Source organism: Podarcis gaigeae, assembly GCF_964106915.1.
Source record: "Podarcis gaigeae genome assembly, chromosome: 13".
NCBI lineage: Eukaryota > Metazoa > Chordata > Lepidosauria > Squamata > Lacertidae > Podarcis > Podarcis gaigeae.
This window is the reverse complement of record NC_139689.1, coordinates 25,938,580-25,960,892: the sequence shown is the minus strand read 5'-3', so window position 1 is coordinate 25,960,892 and position 22,313 is coordinate 25,938,580. Positions and strand designations below refer to the sequence as shown.

Here is a 22,313-nt window from a genome sequence, read left to right as displayed (position 1 = left end):
AAGGGTAACCCTGCCATTCAGGAGGGTGAAGCAACAGGCATCAGTGAGAATTCTGAAAGGGAGATAGATTACAAGCAGGAGTTTATTGAATCATGCAGCAAAAGTTTTAAAAATGTTTATCCTTGTGAGGAGCGTTTGGACTCCATATCAGAAAGCAAAATGTCTTGGTTCAACATTGATTTCAGCTTGACAAAAGTTAAATCTCACTTTACTACTGTTTTGGTGAATAGTCACATTTATTTGTTCACTATCATGTCCCACTTTCAAACAGGTTTACAATAACATAACAAAAACACACATAATTTTAAAAGCCATTAAACAAATATTACATAAAAGTAATAGTACTATAATTACAAAAAAGAAACAATAGAGATTATTTTTTTATAAAAAACAACAACAGCCCTGAACATCCTGTTAATTGTAAGAGATGTGTTAAACTAAGTCCAGTAAGAATGTAAAACATTAAAATTCACCATAGCTTTTGAAAACAAACAAACAAGATTGGAATAGCTCCTTTAAAAGGTAACAAAGAAGACCCCATATACTCATTGCTGTTACAATTCACCAATTAAGCACCATTTAAGCAAACAAGCAAGCACATAACCATACAGACTGATGACAGCTGGGTTACAAATATGTCATTCAGGCACAAAATTGCATTTTGTTTTATAAAAATAATAATTTTAGTGGCTGATAATGCTAATACTAGAACTAGGGTTCACATTATGAATTTGAGTGGCAATATACCACAAAATTGTAGTCTTCAAGCAATACATATTTAACTAACTAGTGGGGTTTCATTGCTATATGATGTGGGGATTGCTTCTCAGTTAGGTCACTTTAAATACTTGTGGAAGCTAGCAACAAATATTAGCTATATTGGCTAATATTAGCTATCTTCAGAGCCTATGAATATCAGTTTCTGCTGTGTACTGGGAAGGTGAGTGGGAGGGACAAGGTCATGGTGCTTCAGATACATTAGTGTGATCAATTCAGCAATCCTGGAAGTGTGGATTTATGAATGGAAACACAAGAAAGTGATATAGATTATATTAGTCCACCCATTCTTAGCTTCAAATCTCACCAATCCTAACTAGGAATGCCTCCAACACATTTCCTCAGCAATATATGGATAAACTCTCCTTTTTCATGTAACACATCTTCACTCCTAATAACCTCATGCATAAACAGGGAACTTCTGGCCCTTCAAGAGTTGTTTACATCACTGCAAGCCCAAGTGACCAATCAGGTTCCCCATTCCTATGCTTTCGTTCAGTGGCAGTTTAAGCATATGACTTGGATGCTGGAGAAAAAGTTCAGCTTCCTCACCTTCTACCTGAGCTTCCAAGAGGCACTGGGCTGGATGACCATTGGCTGGATTCAGAGGGCTCGACTAGATGAAGGCAGAAGATGTCCACCAGAACAGAAGCTAAATGCAAGGCAGTAGAACCAAACCATAAACACAGAACTCAAATTTCACTCCATTTCCCCTATATAATTCATATCATTCATTTTCTCTCTCCAGATTTCCATTAAGGAAAAAAAAGAACCCTTACATATTTCCCATTAGTTAAATGTCCCCTTGGTCTTTACCCTCCATGAAAGCAAATTGATTCCAGTTCTGTCTTCTTCAACCTAATCTTATGCCTCAGCTTTGTTTTGGGGTCTTTTTTAGTCTAACTCCAGCATCAAGGGAAGCATTACATTTTAAAAACAGGGAGCTGCTCTTCTCATTAGCCCTTAAGATGTTTGGCGGATATATACACATGTTCACCATTTTAAATGATAGCTTGTGACACTGTAGACTTTTCTAGAATTGAGTCTAATTTTATTGAAGAAACTTACACTTTCCAAACTTCTTCAACAGAGCATTTTTTATATCCTTGTTCTTCAAGCTGTAAATGAGAGGGTTTAACATGGGAGTTAAGATGCTGTACTGCACCGACACTAATTTGTCCAGGTAGGCGAGTGATTCTGAACCTGGCTTCATGTAGCGGAAAAAAGCTGCAATGTAAAACAATCCCACCACAATGAGGTGAGAGCTGCAAGTGGAGAAGGCTTTATGCCTGCTTTCTGCTGAACGAATCTTCACGATGGTTGAAATAATGTAAACATAAGAGATGAGGGTAAGGAGAAAGGAGCCAAGACCAAACACCAACACAGTGATAAGAAGAACAATGTAATTTATGAGGGTCTGGGTACAAGCCAAGGCCAAGACTGAAGGAAGCTCACAGCTGTAATGGTCAATAATATTGTTCCCGCAAAAATGCAAATTCACCAAAGGTGGAACATTCAACACAGCATAGAAGGTACCCATAGCCCAAGATCCACCCACTAGTTGTCTGCAGATTTCTTTTTTCATGATTGTGGTATAATGCAGTGGATCACATATAGCAATGTATCGGTCATAAGCCATTGCTGAAAGGATGAATACTTCAGCACAAGCAACCTGGAAAAAGAAGAAGATCTGTGCAATGCATCCTTCCCAGGAAATCGTTTTCTGCTTTGCTATGATATTTTCCAACATCTTGGGAACAGTGACAGATGAATAGCAGATGTCAACAAAAGCTAAATGACTAAGAAAGAAGAACATGGGGGTTTGAAGGCTACACTCAGTTCTAATCACCAGCATGATTGCAGAATTTCCTAACAATGTTACCAAAAAAATTATTAAGAACACCAAGAAGAGAAACACCTGAAGATGTGGATCTCTGGAGAGTCCTGAGAGTATAAACTCTGTAATTGCAGTTTGATTTTCCATCTCAATGAATTTAAACGCCTTAACATCTGTACAAATTAAAAAAAGAAATAGAATTTATTCAATTTGTAGAAAGCTCTGAAAAATGATTAATAAATGTATAAATGTAGGGGAAGTATTTTCTGAATTTTTAACCCTATTTACCTGGGAGTAAGCTCCACTGAATTCAATATGATCTACTGTATCTCTATCTGGACATAGTTATGATTGCTTTGATGCAGCCAAGAACTAGACTGTTGATTCAAGCGCTAATTGTTTGTGTAGAGATTTCACATTTGCAGTTCCACACTCACTGAACAAAAGGAAATTGGATGCACACACATGTGCAACCACTTCAAGATTGTTTCCTTCTTTTTTAAGGTGGAGGTCAATATGCATGCTAATGTTTAATGTTGGGGGGGATGAGGTTTATTTGATCTGAATGGATGGAAAACAAACTGTGTTCACATAGCATTTTACATACCTGACAGGGACAAGGGAGACCACTGACCCAATAGTTCCATACTGGGCACAAGGCCATGTAATTCCAAACTCTAAATTCCAGACAGAATGCTAAATGTGGGAGGGGAGGTTTTTTTAAAAAAAATGGAGGGAGGTTTTTGTAGATGAAAAGCAAGACTATAAACAGTCAAACTATTTCCTAGCACACATTTGGTGGTTGGAAAACTTCGACCTGTTGTACATCTGCCTATTATAAAAAAGGAAGCAGCTCTGAGAACATGTGAGCCCCCTTCCGTTTCCAGATTTGTCCTCATGGATCAAACTTAGGTATGCTGCTCTGAATGTGGAAACTGTTCAATCTCAATTTTGAGACCCATGTCTACTTGGTAAGACCAATAATGTCATCTCAGTTCTGCTGGCATACATGAAAAAGATGCATTTTCAGATTTATGGATATGTTGATCATGATTTTTAGTTAGGTACTGGTCCTTTATTGGTCCATCTAGCTCAGTACTGTCTAAACTGACTTGCAATGGCTCTCCATAATTTCTGAAAAGAATAAGTCTAGTCTGACCTGGAAATACAAGGGATTAACTTGAGACTTTCTGCATGCAAAGCAGATGCTCTATCACTGAGCTTTTAGCTCTTCAGCCAGTATAGGAGACACTGGTCCTTTCTGGTTTGTATATACTAGGACAGCCTACATTTTTCATTTTTTAAGGGTGAAATTTTGAAGCAAATTTGTAGAATTTTTAAACTGCTGAAACATTTGGGAGGATTAGAAAGTACTAAAAAGTTGTCAGAAGATTAACAAATATGTTCAGCTTCTTTGTGAATCTTAGTTATTTACTGTGATTTCGTGTTTCCAAGTGCAAGTCACTGGAATCTTTAGGAAACATTGAATAATCCTGCAAATTGATAGCATGTACTGGTTACTGTCTATTTAAGATCGCCCAGCACATAAAACACACTGAATTAAGCTATTCATAAATATCAGAAATATTGCCACTTACCTGATAGCTAATCCAGATGCGCAACAACTGCCACTGCCCTTAGGTTTGACTGGAGCTGCATCTCAAAGAGATCTCCATCCACTTTACAATTACTTTTAAAAATGACGATTTGAAACAAATCTTGGTGAAATCCCCAAAGAAAATAAAGATCACTCATATTATCATATTGCTCATTTAGATCATGGCTGGAGAACCGGTTGCTGGTTTTCAGTTCATGACCTTTGGCCCTGTCATCTGGGGCTGAATGCAACCTCGAGTCCAAACAGCATCTAGCTGGTCAAAGTTTTTTCATCTGTGACAGAAAGGAAAAATATTTCAGGTTCCCTGCTGTGCACACTGAAAGGGATTGATTGAAATCACTGCCAACTCTACAAAAGCCTGATTTTTTTAATGTGCATTGTTCAGTGTCCATTCTGCCTATGTACTGGACATTTTTAAAGTGAGCAAGATGGTATAGAAAGGATGGTGATGTGATGTCACGTTCATTTTTCTGGAATTAATCCCATGAAATTTATCCTGCCAACTGACTTTCTCCTGGGATGCCTTTTTCATTAAATGAAACTGTATTAGTTCTTCCTTCCAAAAAACAACAACACATTTATTATAGGTTTTACAAGTCAGCTGAACATTAAGGTTTGATAGACTCCTTTAGATATAGAGGTGCCTTACAATGAGACAGACCAGGGCCACATATCCTACTCCATATTGTCAACAACTGCAACTTTCAGTCAGGAATGGGCAGAATGAATCTGCTTGAGTTTTGGTATATGCCTACTGGCAAAGCCCACTCTGCTCCATGTCTACATTGCAATTTTTAGGAAATAACTATTGTGAAATCTGCATTTCTTTAACTGTTTCTCTCTGTCTCTCTCTTTGTATATGTGTAACTTTCTAGGTGGTTTGAAGGTTGTGTTTTCTCCTTCATTAATAATAATAATAATAATAATAATAATAATAATAATAATAATACTGTAATCATAACCCCAATTTCAAGCTATTTGGAGCAACTGGAATGTCAAGTTCATTCACAATGTATTTCAATCATCACACTTTATTACAAAATGTACTCCCCCCCCTATAATTGATGGGAGGTGCCTCTTGCTGGAGTCCAGTAGAAAGCATCAGCACACATTCAAGAGACATGTGCATGATATAACACATATTAGCAGAAACATCGAAAGCAAAATTGTGTAGGAATTGTGGCATCAAGAATTTTATTATTTACAACAAAAAAATGGCATTTTGTGTCAATGGAAAATATGTACAATAATATCCCTTGCAGATTTAGAGGGGCTTCCTTAGTGGGCACAAAGAAAGGATTACCCACCATAATGTACAACCACTTCCAGGTCAGTTTTAGATGCCATTTCAATGAAGCACTGTGCTTTCTAGCTGCTCGAAGCAGTTAGAAAATGTTTTTAGAAAAAAATAAAAATAAAAGTAGCTCTTGTGTGTATTTTGAGAAACTACTGCTCACTAAACCATACCCAGTAAAGTTTTGCAGATATTTGGCCTAATTTGCCTATCTGAAATGCCTCATTGTTTCCTTAGAACCAGGTGATGTAAATTTTAATCATATATCCGCTAAGAATTTGGTTGCCATGTTGTTTGTGTAGTTGTTTGTATATTTCCCCATGCATTTTAGTGCCAAAAGGGCATATGTTGCTGACCAGTCATGTAGTAGAAGGAGGACACTAGGGAATGAAGTTCCATAACTATTTTTTAGAGCAGGAGCAATGGTGATACTGCTGGAGTGCCAAAGCTAGGCTCTTCTGATTTTGGCAAGTGAATGAGTTGGCAGGCATGCTTACAGATTATAAGAAAATTGCCTAAGACATAATAAAACCCTCTCTCTGAAACCAATTCAAATAAGAAATTCTATAAAATATAGTTCATCTTAAAAATCAGCAGTCATAGTTCCCCACAGCTGAGTAAAGCTGAACATAACCCATCAATCATGTAGTGTGGACTGACATGTACTGGGCAATGCGTAATTACCATTGACATATTTGCAATCCCAATCAGTCAGACCAATGAAGAGACCCTACTAAACTGAATCTGGTTGATGGGCTCCACTTTTACTTGCTGGAATACAAACCTTGTGGACCTTTTCCATGAGATCGCTTATTTGCTTTACAGATGCATGGAGAAAAGCTAAAGAGAATTGGGCATTTGTGCGTCTAAAATTTGCAATGTTTGTGGTGTGTAATGGAAGGGAAAATTATTGACAACCATGTTAATCAACTGTTTTATGAAATAAAAGATTGGGGTCATACAACCAATGGGACACGATCTTCTCATTACACACTGTTCTGTTGATTTGAATTGGGAATGAATATCAAGATTTCATTCTCAATATCCTCCTAAGCACCGCTTTCACCTCCTTGTTCTGCAAGCTGTAGATGATGGGATTTAACAAAGGGGTAAGAATGCTGTATTCTATGGACAATATTACATCCAAAAGTACTGACGAAGCTGAGCTTGGCCTCAGATATCGGAAGTAACCTGTTCCATAGAAGAGACTGACTACAGTGAGGTGGGAGCTGCAGGTAGAGAAAGCTTTACGTCTCCCTTCAGATGAATTTATCCTCAGTATGGTGGAGATGATATGAATGTAAGATAGCACAGTGAGGAACAGGGATACAAGCCCAACTGTGCTCCCAGAAATGAAGAACAGCATTTTATTGAAGAAAGTATCATTGCAGGAGAGAGAAAGGATGGAAGGGAGCTCACAACTGAAATGATTTATGATATTTGAGCCACAGAACTGTAGCCTTAACAGTGGCAATGTGTTTGCAAGTGCATAAACAAAACTAATCATCCATGCACTGGCTACTAGCTTTTGGCAGAATGCCACATTCATGATTTCCACATAATGCAGTGGTTTACATATAGCACAGTATCTGTCATAAGCCATTGATGAGAGGATAAAAACTTCAGCAGTAGCCGAAAACAAAATAAAGAATGCCTGAGTGAAGCATCCACCAACAGAGATGGTCTTCTGCTTAGCAATGATGATCTCCAACATCTTTGGGACAGTGACAGTTGAATAACACACATCAAGGAAAGAGAGGTAACTCAAGAAGAAGTACATAGGACTCTGAAGAGGTGGACTGGTCCTCACAAGCAGCATGATTATTACATTCCCCAACAGAGTTAGCAGATAAATCAACAAGAAAAGGAAAAATAAGAAGATCTGGAGCTGAAGGTTGTTGGAGAGGCCAAGAAGAAAAAAATAGTATTCAGTGGTTTGGTTTCCCATTGAAAGTTATCTGAAGGATGCACATCTAAAAAAATGACCAAAGGTTTTTTTAATAAAGAAACAAACATGAACATTTCAAGAGATAAACAATTATGATTTATCTGGACTGGGGTTATGCTTGAATGTAATCTCACAACTGATATCTTAAGTAACAAGACTATAAAGTTTTCTTTATAAAAAAACAATAGTAATAGATTTGCTACAAAGCTTAACTTCAACAACTGTTGTAGAGTGATTATGGCAGTTTCTGAAAAGGCAAAATACTGAAAGGAAATGAATGCCCTCCACACTAAGATTGCTAACAGTTCTACCTCGGGTAAAAATGGTGTGGGGAAATCAGCATATTTATTCACACTCTCCATGGGTGCCATATGCCACTTAAAATATATGTTTTGAGGTGACCATGTCTGCTGAAGACACTCCATACATTGAGAAAATTTAATGAGTATTGGGAAGCAAACTGACAAGATCTCACCCAAAGGAGAACTTCAGAGGAAAAATTAGGGCTACTGTATCTGCTTGGGCAAGATATCTGAGGAACATCAAAGGAAAGAAAAAATGGTTTTGATAATAACTAATTGCAGTTTTGAAGGAATTAGTTTCTAGATATTTTTTTGAGATCTCAGCTCAAACTGCATCCTAATTTTATTGTTTTCAATTATCTATTATGAAGTAGCCTAGAAAGCTAATTCAACTTTTCAGTTAGCTAAACATCCATTATGTGGTTAGTCAGATCAGGTGGTAAATGCTTAGGGACCCTCTCCTGCCACCCTGTACCAATGATACAACAGGTTATAATTCTTTCACTATGCTATAACATTGTATATCCCTACCACTAAATCCATCTGCAAAGACCAGAAATGAGTTGTCACTTACCAAGCATTTAATCCACAAGTGCATCCACTATCACTATACCTAAGATCACATCTCAAGCTGAAATAAACTTCCGCCCACTCAGAATGTTCATTATAAAATATTAATAGGAGGCAAAGTGTGTGTGGGGAAAACTCATCTATATTTATCTTCTTCATTTAAATTGACCTGTTGGGGGGAATATTACCTTGTATCTCCCCAGGCTATGATGTATTATTTGGTTCAGAAGAACCATATGTAAGTCTTGGTGTGATATATTGGAAGGCAGGGGAATAAACTGGATGATGTCATACCCTGCCATATGCTCTTCTTAAAGTTACCAAACAACTTTTCTCCTGATACTATAAAATTGTATTGTGGCTCAATTTGAAGTCAGAGCCATGAGGTTTGCGAATCCCGCCCCCCCCCCTGCCAAAGGAAGATGTAGTACAGAGATCAGGAATGTGCCCTCAGCTCCCATGGTCCCTTTGGAGAGCAACTCTGCTTAGAACTGAATAGTTTGTTCATTTAAGGAAGGGAGGAAAATGGCCGAAGTACATTTGCACAGCCACTTCTCACATGCCAAATAACAGAGAACAAGTGGCTTGCCGATCATTGAATTCTGATTATACCTCTTGGTTGCCTGGATGGAAGAGGGAGAAATGTTTGAGAGTTTAGGTAGAGAGCTCAGACTTTTGCGTGGACAGGCAGAGCCCCCCAGATCCCGAGCACACACCCCCGGTCATGTGGAATAACGACTCAAGACAACGTGCTATGGGATTAAATTGGCCACAACTTTATTAAATTTCAAATGTGGGTAGACCGTGGCTCAGGCATTGGGCGTTATCCCTCCCCAGTCCCCAGCTGGGGACCTAGGGAGCATCAGGGTTATCCAGTTTGTGGGGCGGGCGGGGATGGGCTGGCTCTGGAGAACATATGTTCAAGCAGAGATAGCCGCCCCTGTTATGCCGCCGCCGCAGGGGAGAGCAATGACGACCTTTTGGCGTACGGTCAAAGCCTCCCTTCAGAAACCCCTTTAACGGGGAACCCTGGTATCGCCGCTGCAAAGAGGAAGATAGACTAAAGGATTCCGCCCAAGGCCTGATACTACCAAAGTTGTGATGTTTTGATATGGGAAAGGCAAACCTGCCAATGCAGCGGAATTCCTTTCCGGCCCTTTAACAGCGACCTTAACGTAGCAGCGCCTGCATACCTGTGAAGAAAAGTTAACCTGCAAACCTGTGAAGAAAAGTTAACCTGCAAAATAAGACGTTAACTGAGGGTGGGTAGGGTGGGAGAAGCTCTGGAGCCAAGTGAGGATTACCAAGTAAGATACTCCCTCTATTGTATGGACAGGTAGTCCCTCCCCTACCTGACCTGGTCTCCTTGGCAACGCTTCCCCCAGGCGGGATTGGACAACTGACTGAGGTAGGTGGAGACCTCCAGGTATCCCACCTGAGGGAAGGCGAAGCCAAGCCTATGCTGATGGAGCCACTCCAGATCCAAGGGCTGCATGCGTCCACGCAAAGGGTGCCCCCCGTTTTATGAATATATGCCACTGTGCAAAGATAGTTGTGCTGGTTACTCCACCTTTGTTTGTTCCTGGCCCTTGCCATCAGTGTTATAATAGCCCTGGTAGGCTGCCCATGACAGAATGTATCCTTCAAGGTGAAAAATATATATGTCCCCATCCATATTGTAAGCCATCAAGCTGAAAATACCCCCCCCCCCATCCATATACAGTGGTTCAACAGCCTATTGCTTCCCCTGCTTTCCCAGGACTGCAGACATTGTGTAGCAGTGCTAACAGCCACATCCATGAGTGACGTCAACCACTTGCCAGTAAAGGCAAATGAACTGCACTCACAAATTATGCCTGTCCAGCCTAGAATAAAGCGAAAACTATTCCATGTTAGCAAACTTTCCCAATTAAAACATACTAAAAGTAAATGGGCTTAATTACATTTACTAAATAGTCTCTGTATTCCAGGGAGACTTAAGTGCAACTATAACATGAAAAAGATCACAAGGGCAGAATTCCCTAGAGCTCAACATGAACCAATATTAACAGGCCTGGGACATTTCTATTGTTCAGTTGCAAAGATGCATAGCCAGCACATTATGCGCCACTGTCTTTTTAAGTAAGCTGGGTTACGTGCAATTGCTACAACAAATCACCATTTCAGTAATACTGGGTGAAACTTGGGCTAGACTGGACTGAAAGCGAAAGGGGTTGTTTCTTCTTCATTATCTTTATCTTTTACTATAGACCATTTAGGATGCATTTCTTCCAATAAAGACGACAGTATCCCTCTGTGTAGCAAGTGCTCCTTCAGGAAACTTCCCTGGTGAGTTTCTTTATAAAAACACTTATTACAATAAATGTGTTTATATTCTTACAGGAAATAGGTTCTATCAACGGCTTCATAGCCTTGATAGCTAAATGGAATACTCATGTGCAAAGGCACTTTGTTTCTGGCTACTAGATTTCAGGGAGAAACATCAGGGGAGGCTTATTTCTTTAATGCCCAGCTTTCATGTTCCTGGAGACATTAGTTGACCACAGCTGAAAATGGAATTTTCAGGATCTTCTGGATCAGATAAGCTGATAAGTCTGCTCCAAGAGGACTATTCTAAATGTTGTTGTTGCTGTTGTTACTACTGGTAGCAGGAGAATCCTAAATATAACTACAATGTTCACCATCCCTGACCATTAGCCATGGTTACTGTGGTTGATGCGAATGGGAGAATAATGACACCTGGGGAGTCACAGTTTCCCATCCCTGAGATTTAACAGCTTGCACATCTGTGCAGTAGCTGTATTTTGCTCAGACATAATAATCATCAGCATCCACAGTAATGGGTGGGTGGGGGTCAGACTAGCCCACAACATGTGGACAGAATTTGTTCAAGTTTTGCTACTCAGCCAGATGAGAGATTAGGACACCACCAAAAATGTTTCAAGCAAGGAATAGAGAACTAGCCCTCTTGAATTAGGTAGATTATATATTCTACACAATAGTTGTAGAACTATGTGATGGGTGTAGAATAAAGTATGAACTTTGTGCATAACCTTTGCCTGGAAGAAAACTTGTGACACCCTGTTTATCTGGAATGACACAAGTTAAGTTTTATCACGTCACTGACAAACTTAGCTACATGTTCATTTTGAGGCAGCCAACCCCTAACGCAGCCAGTGGTTTTTGTTTTTTTTTAATGGATAGTGACATCATTATACAGTTTAGCCAGCATGGGACATAATAGAATCAAGTATCTCCTGTTGCTGTTGTGTTCTGGTTAGGAAGATCAAATTCTTACCTCACTTCTAGAATGTATCCTTCAAATTTTGAGCAGCAGCCTATGCACGAATCATTCAAAAAACAATAAAATTATGCATTAGAAAATACAAGCTAAAAGTTTTCTGTTTGTAAAAGGCAGGAAAAAAGAGGTTTGGGGTAAATGGATTTTTTTAAAAAGAAAAATAACCTCTAACGTAGAGGCAACTAAACTTTTGGCTTTTCAGATATTGGTAGACCACAAGTTCCACTATTGGTAGTGCTGCATGGAGTCCAACAATATCTAGAGGACAAAAGGATAGCCGAGGCTGTTGCAAAAATTATGCCAGTGTATACAGGAAATACATGCAGTTACCCAGACACAGAGGAATGTTGACATTGTGTGTACCTCAAATAAAGCTGAAGAGCAGCACAGTATAATTACTTTGTTGGAACAGAGCAAGGTCCATTCAAATGAGCATTTGAATTGGACCAATTCTTTCCAAAAAGTCATTGATGATAATATTTATCACCGCAAATTTTACTTTTGAAATTCATCAGTCAGTACTGTGGTGCACCTAGAAACAGCATCAAATGTTTTTCATTGATCCAAGGTTTCTTTTTTCTTTTTCTTTTAAAATGAATGGAAGAAATACAGAGGGGGAGAGGGAAGAGGGGAGGGGAGTTATATTACACTGAGCCAAATTATTTTTTTATAGGTAAAATGCTGAGAAGATGAATAAAGAATTTATTAATTTGTTTTTTTGAATAACAAAGAATTTAAACACGGTTCTTCATCGTTGTTGTTTTTAAAAAATCATGATTTCCATTTCTTTTTATTGCTTATATCCCTGTAGCTTTCTGATATAATGGAGAAAGAAAATCGAACTGTGGTTAGAGAATTTGTCTTTCTTCATTTCACTAGCACCCCCAAGCTTGAGATGGTGTTGTTTGTGCTCTTCTTAATCATCTACATCTTATCTCTCATGGGGAACTTGCTGATTATACTCATTGTGGTCGTGGACTCACGCCTACAGACCCCCATGTATTTCTTCATCTGCAATCTCTCGATGGTCGAAGTCTGGTACACCACTGTCACAGTGCCAAAGATGTTGGAGAATTTACTGGCTCAGAAGAGGACAATTTCCATTCCAGGATGTATCACTCAATATTACTTCTTCTTTGCCTTTGCTGCAACTGAGCTGTTTATTCTGACAGCCATGCCTTACGACAGGTACCTTGCAATCTGCAACCCTCTACGATACTCCACCATCATGAACCCTAGGACTTGCAGAAATGTGGCTGTGATATGCTGGGTTGTGGGATTCATATGCCCTACATTCCCTTCCTTCATGTTAGCTAAAATTTCCTTCTGCAGCCCCAACAAAATCAACCACTTCTTCTGCGATGCTGGGCAGATATTTCGCCTTTCGTGTACTGACACTTATTCTATTCAGGTCATTGGCTACGGCTTCAGCAGTGTTATTGTAATGGCCACTCTTTTGTTCACTCTAGGTTCTTATGTGCAAATCGTAATCACTATACTGAAAATGTCTTCTGCTGCTGCCCGGAGGAAGACATTTTCCACCTGTGCCTCCCACCTCTCTGTAGTCACCATCTATTTTGCAACACTCATTTTCATGTATGTCCGCCCAGCAGTAAAATACAAATCTAATGCCAACAAAATAGTAGCTGTTTTCTACTCTGTAATCACACCCTTGCTAAATCCAATGATATATACCCTGAGGAACAAGGATGTGAAAGAAGCTTTGAAGAAAACTTTCCTCATAAATAAAGTCTAAAGCCACCCAAAAACAAATAGCTCTAAAATAGCTTGAAGTGATTATGAAATTAACACTGAAGGTAGTCCCTGAATTACCCTTCTTTGCACCTTCCTTGAGTGTATTTCTGAGTGTAGCTGTTTGTGTGTTTGTGTGTGTTTACTGCTTGAAAAGTGTCATTTAAATGTAATCATGTTTCTTGCATGCCTAGTTAGAGAGGGATGTGTGATCTAAAACAGGAAATTGGATCCTCCTAATTGAGGCTCTGCATTGTGCACGGGCCCAAGGCACCCCCTCCGTCCATGGAGGGGGTGGGGGATGAGCCTGAGTGACACTGTGGCCCCACGATCATGCCCTGGCCTATTGGCCAATCAGAGAGTGGGAGCGTGATTGTGGGGACCTTTAAAAGGTGGTGGTGCATTGCTGGGGCTTTACCTGGCTTCACGCTGCCGAACACCTGCCCACCCGCCCTAATGTTTTAGATGTCTGCTTCGGTCTTGCTCTGGACTTTGGTTGATCTTCTGTTTTGGAACAGGGGCCGGGTAGGACTTTTTTTCCATTTGGCAGATTGGCACTGGCCATTTGGTTTTTGCCTACCTCTTAGCAATCGTTACAACTTTGTAAGGTTTGGTGGTTAGGCATTGGCTTAGTGAGATGTGGGGGAGGGGAGGTGCAGCCATCACCTGCCCCTCCAGGTACAAGGGTATTCCAGTAAAGGAATCTGTGGGTTGGGTTTCGTCCAAAGTCTGATTGGGGGCTAGGGCCATGCCAGGACCCAGCGAGAACCCTGTGGTGAGTTTCAGTTAGTTGCCATCGATGGAGCTCCCTCTTTTGGTGCTTTACCCTTCTAGATTTCCTGCAAGGCGGGCAGGAGTCAGATATAGTTATTGCTAATGCATAAGCCAATACCACTCACATTTCTGTAATCAATAAAGTTGTGGCCTAAATTATGCCCATTAACCTTTAAACTAAAATTCTGTGTCAATATGTTTTTATTATTCCTGGGGATGCGCAAATGAGAACATTCATCCACAGATAATCAGTGGCATATTGTTTTGAGTTGACATATTTAATTTTATGAATCAGTTTTCATTAATCATATTGAGTAAATTAACAATAAAAATCTATAATATATGCATATGATTTTTTTGCGTCAATACAGATAGTCTGGGATTTTAAAAATCCATTTGAATGGTCTGTTGGAAGATGAAGGTCTTCAACAGGTGCCAAAAATGCAATGAAGATGGAACTTGCCTAATATATAACAGGTGGAAGATGCAAAGTCTGGGTGCCACAACACTGAAAGCCCAATTTCTATTTCATATGGAATGGATTTGCTGATGGTATGTATCTACAGGAGGCTCCTTCCTGCAGAGCACACTGATCGGCTGGGTATATACAGGGTGGGGCAATTATTTAGATAAATTTGTCCTGAGCTTTGTACACTGGTAGTAGCAATTTTATCTGTGCCTGGGAACTCTGCCTAATTCTAGGCTAGAACATGTCTCAGCTTTCCAAATAAATTGCTGACCAATAAAATGACTGTGATTCAAGGTGAAGAAAGGTGATATTGGGCAGACATGGGAATGCACCTCATATGACAGTGTCTTACAAGTATTTGCATTAGGTCATCTCCCATTGTTAAAAACATGGGAAACAAAAAGTAGTTCTGATAGTGGTAATTATTTGCAATGAGCTCCAAGGTGGGAATAGTCATCCCACCAGAATAAATATTTGTTTGGTTTGGGAATTAATATAGCCTTCATATAAAATTGATAATTATATGCTTACAGTACATTTAGCCAACAGATTTGTGCTTGGAAGAATTGAGGATCTGTTTTATTTTATCAAAAGGGCACTTGAGTGGAGGACTTCTCTGCTCACTCTACTTTACATTCCTTCCAGGACAAATCTTATTTTGCTCTGTTTCTTGCGACATATCTGGTAAGTTCATCTGTCTTTCAGAAATGCACATATTTATGCACACCATCTGATCACACTGACCCATTTTTGAACTGCTTTAGTTTTCCTCTTCATTTACAAGAAGCATTGAATCTAATAGATAATGTCTAATTGTTTCCATATTGATAGTTCTGCTGCAGAATGTCAGTGCATTTGCCTTGAACATTACAGACGATTTTGGAGGTATTTCAGGGCACACACTTTATTCACATAGGGTACTGGCTGAACATGTTAATGGTGAAAGTCACTGTGATGGCCAACCTATGTTTCAGAAACTTGATTATATTAACCTTTTCATTTAGGGACCACAACAAGCTTTCAAGGAACTCCACATTTCCCCAGAACACAGCTTGAAAGCCACTGCAATAGTATAACTCATACTCCTCATAAACGTCTTATTTCTAAAACATAGTTTTATTTTTATCTCTTTTGTAGGGCAGCTCAACTTTTATGTATCATTTAAGACTGATGTTTACCTGTTTGTTTGTCGTTGTTTTGAATATTTATACTTTGTGTTTCCAACAAATTCGTTCAAAGGAAGCTTACAAGCAACAAGTAAGGATACAAAAATGAATATAAAACCAAAGAGCAAAGTATGTACAAAGGAACACAAAAAGCAGCCTTATATTGAATCAAACAGGTGGTCCATCTGTTTTGGTATTTCTACACTGACTGCCAATAGCTCTCCAGAATTTTTGGCAGGGGTCTATCCCAGTTGTATCTTGAAATACCAGGGAGTGATTTTGGGACCTTCTGCATGCAAAGAAAATGATCTACCATTAAACTACACATGCGCTCCACCCCCAGTCCCCCGCAACAGCATTCTGCCAGGTGATATCCGTCTTGGACGAGAGGAATCCTAATGGTCCTCACTCATCTGACTAGTGGCAGAGGCAGGAGTGTGTTCCCCCTCCATGATCCAAAAGTATGTGTGAAAGAACTTTGTGCCCATCCCTTTCTTTTCTCTGGGTCATGGAACAACATGCAGAAATTTTCTTGAAGCTTGTAATGGGGAAGGAGCTTTTTGAAGACACAAAACTCTGTGTGTGCATCAAACCCTTTCTGTGTGTTCTGCACTTGAACTGCAGAATTACATTGAAATCCTTCAAATCCCAACATAACAATGATCGAGATAGATATAGATCAGACTTCCTCAACCTCAGCTTTCCAGATATTTTGGCCTACAACTCCCATGATCCCTAGCTAGCAGGACCAGTGGTCAGGGATGATGGGAATTGTAGTCTCAAAACATCTGGAGAGCCGAGGTTGAGGAAGCCTGATATAGATGATTATAGATATAGATTTGTTTCAAATTTAAATAAATGTTTGTTTTTTTAAAAAAGAATAATAACTAAATTTTTGACCATGTTTCAAAAGAAATAGTGCAAAATGTGTGAGTATGTGTTCTAAAAGATATACTGATATATTTCATCAGTTTGTATTTTATATTATTAAGTCACACTGACCCTTTAATTTACACATGAATTCAAGATTTCATCATGCTTTCGGTCCATGCTAATATTAATCCTCACATCAATATCTCTCAGGGTGAAATATCTCAAGTATGATTGCTGAACATCGGGTACAATGAGAGAATTTATATATTAAGATTGCAACTTCATACCCACTTACCAGCCACAGTGAACTGAACTGAAATTAATTTTGAGTAGAGTTTTACAGAGTTGCATGATCAAGGAGGCTAACAATGGGCTGAATTGTTCCTTTCATATATATTTTTTTGCTTGTTTTATAGGTTCCTAAACAAAAATGGAAAACCAAACTGAAAGTTCAGAGTTTATTTTCTTGGGACTTTCCAGTAATCCCCAACTGAATATCTTCTTCTTCTTGGTGTTTTCAACCATTTACCTATTAACACTGTCAGGAAATGTCACAATCATTCTGGTGATAAGGAAGGAACCTTCCCTTTATACACCCATGTATTATTTTCTGTCTCACTTGTCCTTTGTTGATATCTGTTATTCAACTGACATTGTCCCTAAGATGTTAATGAACTTGCTAATGAAGAAAAAGACAATTTCCTTCACTGGTTGTCTTACACAAATGTTTTTCAGCCTCCTGTTGAGTGTTACAGAGGTTTTTATTCTTTCAGCAATGGCTTATGATAGATACACTGCTGTGTGTCACCCACTTCACTATATAGCGATCATGAACAAAACATTATGTGCTTACCTGGTGATGGGGGCATGGATAATGGGCTTCCTTTTTGCAATAATAAACACTGTGCCCACATTAAGTTTGCAGTTCTGTGGCATTCACAAAATCAGCCACTTCAGCTGTGAGCTGCCACCTCTTTTGAAAATCTCCTGTTCTGACACCTTCCTCAATAATATGATTCTTCTATCTTCTGTTGTGATTTTTGGACTTGGTTCCTTCCTGCCAACCTTTGTCTCCTATTTCCAAATCATCTCCACCATCCTGAATATCCGCTCCCCAGAGGGAAGGAGCAAAGCCTTCTCTACCTGCAGTTCCCACTTCATTGTGGTTGGCTTATTGTATATGACAGGAATGTCCCAGTACATGAAACCCAGCAGCATGTCTTCCATGACCATTGATGAGCTGTTCTCTATTCAGTATAGCATTTTGACCCCCATGTTGAACCCAATTATCTATAGCTTGAAAAATAAGGAAGTGAAGAGAGTTCTTGGGAGAATATTTGGGGGAAAGTAAATGTTTTAATACTACAATCCTATTCAGTTTGTTTCAGAAGCAAGTCCCATTATATAAATGGCGGATTACTCTCAGACAAGTGAGTATAAGACTGCAGCTGTAGTTTATTAGTATGAACACGACACTAGCTTGATATATTTCATTGTATTTTGGTATGCTAATTAAACATTATAGTGAAAGGATGTTTTATGTCATTACAGTTGTAAACTGCAACCACAAAATTCAGAGCTTAGTTCAATATTCATCAATATGTCATATTCAGATTTACTCCCCACCTCATTCCCGTGCCAGCTCTTCTAATAAGCAGCCATTGTTCTTTATTATGTATGCCAACATGGTGTCCTGCAGATTTTCTTGAACTCCTATGCCTATAACCCCTACATAATATGGTCTGGGCTGATGAGAGTTGCAGTTCAACAGCATACCAAAGTCCACAACTTGGCTACCTTCATTCTGTGCCTTTCCTCAACACAGACTCATCAATGCCTGTTTCTCTAAGTCTCTTTTCTCTGACAATGTTGCTTCCATCAATTGACTCTTTTTTTCTTCAGCAACACATCCTCTTCAGTCTGTTTTCTACTCAGCTTGCTAATCCTCCACCATGGTATCTTTCATCTAATTTCATGATGCTTCTTCTCTGACACTGTGTATTGTTACGAGTTTGTGGGTGCAAGACCAATATAATCTCTGGATCAAGCTAGTGCTAAAATTTAATTAAGGCTTGATGCATTAAAACTAAGTGCCAGATACATGCATATTAAGCTCTGTATTAGATACTTCTGTCCTCTGGAATCAGCATGTGTAAAAAGCTAATTAAATTTCCCATGAGGTGATAGCCTGGGCTAATGGGTCATTAAGACAATAAAGGATCAAAGAACATGGTGTGGAAACAAACATGTTGAAGAAACATTTCAGGGGGTCACATTTCCCAAGGGGAATAAAGAGATGAGTTCAGCCATTTGTGTATTTTCCAGTTATAAATCTAGAGCTTAAAATCAGGCCTAGAGAATCAATAACAACATACTGAGCAGTAGGATCTACGTTAGGTTCTTTCACTCCCAGTGATGTCTGCTAAGAAATTAGGAGGGCCGCATCACTGTCTTAAAAGTTCTTCACTGATTTCACAAATAAAAGCATTGAGTTTACTTGAATGGGTTTTTAGAATGTCACAGCCAAAGATTTGTGTTTTTACAGACTGCAAGCAATATGTCTGCCTCTCAGGTAAGGATTTAGACATTGAACAAAATTGATGTTTTTCTCTTTGATAAATGCTAAAGTGTTAATTTTCCAAAAAATTCAATAAGTTAATACCATATTGCTTGCCCATAGAAAGTCTTGTGAGAAAACTACTACAGCATATAAATGTAGGACCATATTGGGTTTAATGATCTTCAGTCTTTGGTCCATACAAACTGGTTGTATCTAAATATATGCATTTCCAATGCTTGCTTCAGAAAAAAACAGATTTTTTTAAAAAACAAAATGTATTTGTATCACAAACACAAAAACCATGCTACATTTTCTTCTTCATCCAAAGTGTACATATAGTCAACAACAGCAAGAGAAAAAAGTTATGAAACCTGTAATGAGAAGGATGCAATACCTAAAAGACTATGGAGGCTAGTGCTCTGAGACAGGGAGCATTCTTAAAAACAGACATCATTTTATACACTGTTATGAATTTTTTTATGGGTGGGGCAGGCTGTAGTCTTGAGCCCTAGAGCGGAGTTTTGTGAGCTAGAAACTGGACACTGGCAGGCTGGGTAGCTGGGAGGCAAAGCTATACCTGATTTCTGTTGGAATCCAAGGCTGTGGCTATGGGAGAATCAAGAACCTCATGGGATGTTAATGCTGTGAGCCCCCTCCCCCTCCCCCATCACAGGCACAGGTTGTATATAGGTGTAAATAAACCACCATGGTCTCCACTGTCTCCATTCCAAAGGAAATAAGGACCCTGGGTGGGTGCCTGGAACCCCTAGAATTTCATATGGCTTGGAGATTTGGGTCTTTGTCCACAATACTATGCATTAAGCACTATTTTGTATATTTACATTATTTTAAACCCATTCAAATGTTCCCAGCATGTGGCTACATACAGCAGTACTAGTCTTACCACTTACTCTATGTCTATAACAAAAAGAATACAGCAAATTACCCACAAAACCACCAGGCAGGGGCATAACATCCCTTTGCAAACTGCCCTTGTAAACTTTAAAGAAACCTGGCTCATCAAGACTTTCCTTACACTGCATGCCCTTGTCCATCACAACCCACTTCTTCATACTCCACATTTGTTCCATTGACCTTCACTCTACTTATAGCGTCCCAGTTCCTCCATGTATTCTCACACTCACTCCTTGTCTCATTGCCATGTGTGAGAGTTGCATATAGATGAAATGTTTAGCTATCTGCACTGCTCTAAACACTGTCTTGTTGAGGAACCCTGCCTCCCTGCCTGCAATCAGACATTTTTGGCCACAACCAGCCAACTGTCTTTGCTCAGTAGCAAAACAAAGGAGCACATGTTGCTACTGATGTGCTTGTTGCCAGCCTTCTTCCTTCCCTGAACTTACCTGTCACTCCAAAAGTACTTAGTTATCACCAGCCTTCACCAGTGCTTGGATGCCAATGCTTCTAATACTTCCAAAAGGAGGAATCACTGGAGGTGATGCCCTGTCTACTTGTTTGCTTTAAACGACAAAAGGGTGCCATTTGGATGCAATTTCTGCCTGAGTTGCAGTGGTGGAGGATCAGTAAAGACAACAACACAAAAACACACAATATTGTAAAATACATTTAGTGCATTTTCAATGCAACTCCTATGGAATGTGATGTGTACAGAAAGTTCAGTCTTAAAAAAAAGTTTTTCAGAAGACGTGGATAAAATTTGGATGCAATATCATAGATGTTCTCAAACATGAGAGGGAAATAACTACTGAATTTGTAAGGATACAGTTATACAAGGTAATTAATTGTGCTCACTCAATTGAGGTATGTATACTATTATCATCTACTTAACTATGCCACTAAAAATCCTACTTGTTTGGAGCACACGCTTCCCACTGATTGCTTTCCGGAGAGCATCTTTGACCTCTTTGTTTCTCAGGCAGTATATAATTGGGTTAAGCATGGGAGTAACCACAGTATAGAACATGGACACAATTTTGTTGAAATTCACTGAATCAATAGAGAAATTTGATGTTGGGCGGACATACATGAACATTAGAGTGCCATAGAAAATGGTCACTACAACTAAATGGGAACCGCAAGTTGAGAAGGCTTTTTGGCGGCCTGTCGATGAAGGGATTTTCAGAACGGCGATGAGGATGAGGATGTACGATATCAGAATGAGGAGGAAGGAGCTAACAATGACGCTTGTGGCCACTATGAAATTGGACAGTTCTGCTTCATGTGGGCTTGTGCAAGAGAGTTTCAGTAAAGGTGGTGCATCACAAAAGAAGTGATTGATCTCATTTGGGCCACAAAATGGCAGCCTGCAAAGCGCAACTAATGGAGGGATGTTAACTATGAAGGCACCAATCCAAGAGCTTACAGCTAGCTTAAGGCAAACTTTGTCATTCATGAGTGTAGGATATCGAAGAGGATTGCATATGGCTAAATAGCGATCAAATGCCATGATAGCCAGAATGAAACATTCTGCAGTACCAAGTGTAATAAGAAAGTAGAGTTGAGTAATGCAGCCTGCATATGTAATGGATTTGTTCTTATCTAGGAATACTTCTAGCATCTTTGGAACAATGTTGGAGGTGTACCATATCTCCAGGAAGGAAAAATTGCTGAGGAAAAAGTACATGGGTGTTTGGAGATGTTGGTCAATACGTACTATGGTGATAATGATGAGGTGTCCACACAAGGTCAAGATGTAGACAACCAGCCCCACAAAGAAGAGGAGAAGCTGAAGATTCTTCAGACTTGGGAAGCCCAAGATGATAAAATGGGTTACTGCAGTTTGATTGCCAATCAACATGCTGATGTACTTGTGGATCTATCAAGCAGGAAACAAAAAGATACATATATCAAATAATCATCTGACATAGAATAATGATCATTGTGAAAAAAGTTAGAGAATTTTTGATGCTAAACACACCTGATGTGCATCTAAGCACATTTCTATGATGTTATCTGAAGAGAAGAGAAAAAGGGAGACAGAGAAAGTGATACTAACAGTCACTGGGTATAATTAAAAATGTGGATATTAATACTTATAATACTACTACTACTACTACTACTACTACTACTACTAATATCTTTATTGTCATT

At 39.2% G+C, this 22,313-nt stretch overlaps 2 protein-coding genes across 2 annotated transcripts; one reads left to right on the top strand and one right to left on the bottom strand.

Annotated features, from left to right (window-relative positions):
* Window positions 1-1,828: 1,828 nt before the first annotated feature.
* LOC310830818 (uncharacterized protein) lies at window positions 1,829-22,020 on the bottom strand (the record flags this gene model as incomplete). Its single annotated transcript, XM_083710653.1, has 3 exons — window positions 1,829-2,787; window positions 3,624-3,773; window positions 21,072-22,020. 3 exons carry the CDS (start codon window positions 22,018-22,020, stop codon window positions 1,829-1,831), a joined length of 2,058 nt encoding a protein of 685 aa, XP_083566779.1.
* LOC310829675 (olfactory receptor 5V1-like) lies at window positions 17,112-18,032 on the top strand (the record flags this gene model as incomplete). The annotated part of the gene is made up of 1 exon (XM_083708399.1): window positions 17,112-18,032. The coding sequence occupies one exon, from the start codon at window positions 17,112-17,114 to the stop codon at window positions 18,030-18,032; it is 921 nt and encodes a 306-aa protein (XP_083564525.1).
* Window positions 22,021-22,313: the final 293 nt, after the last annotated feature.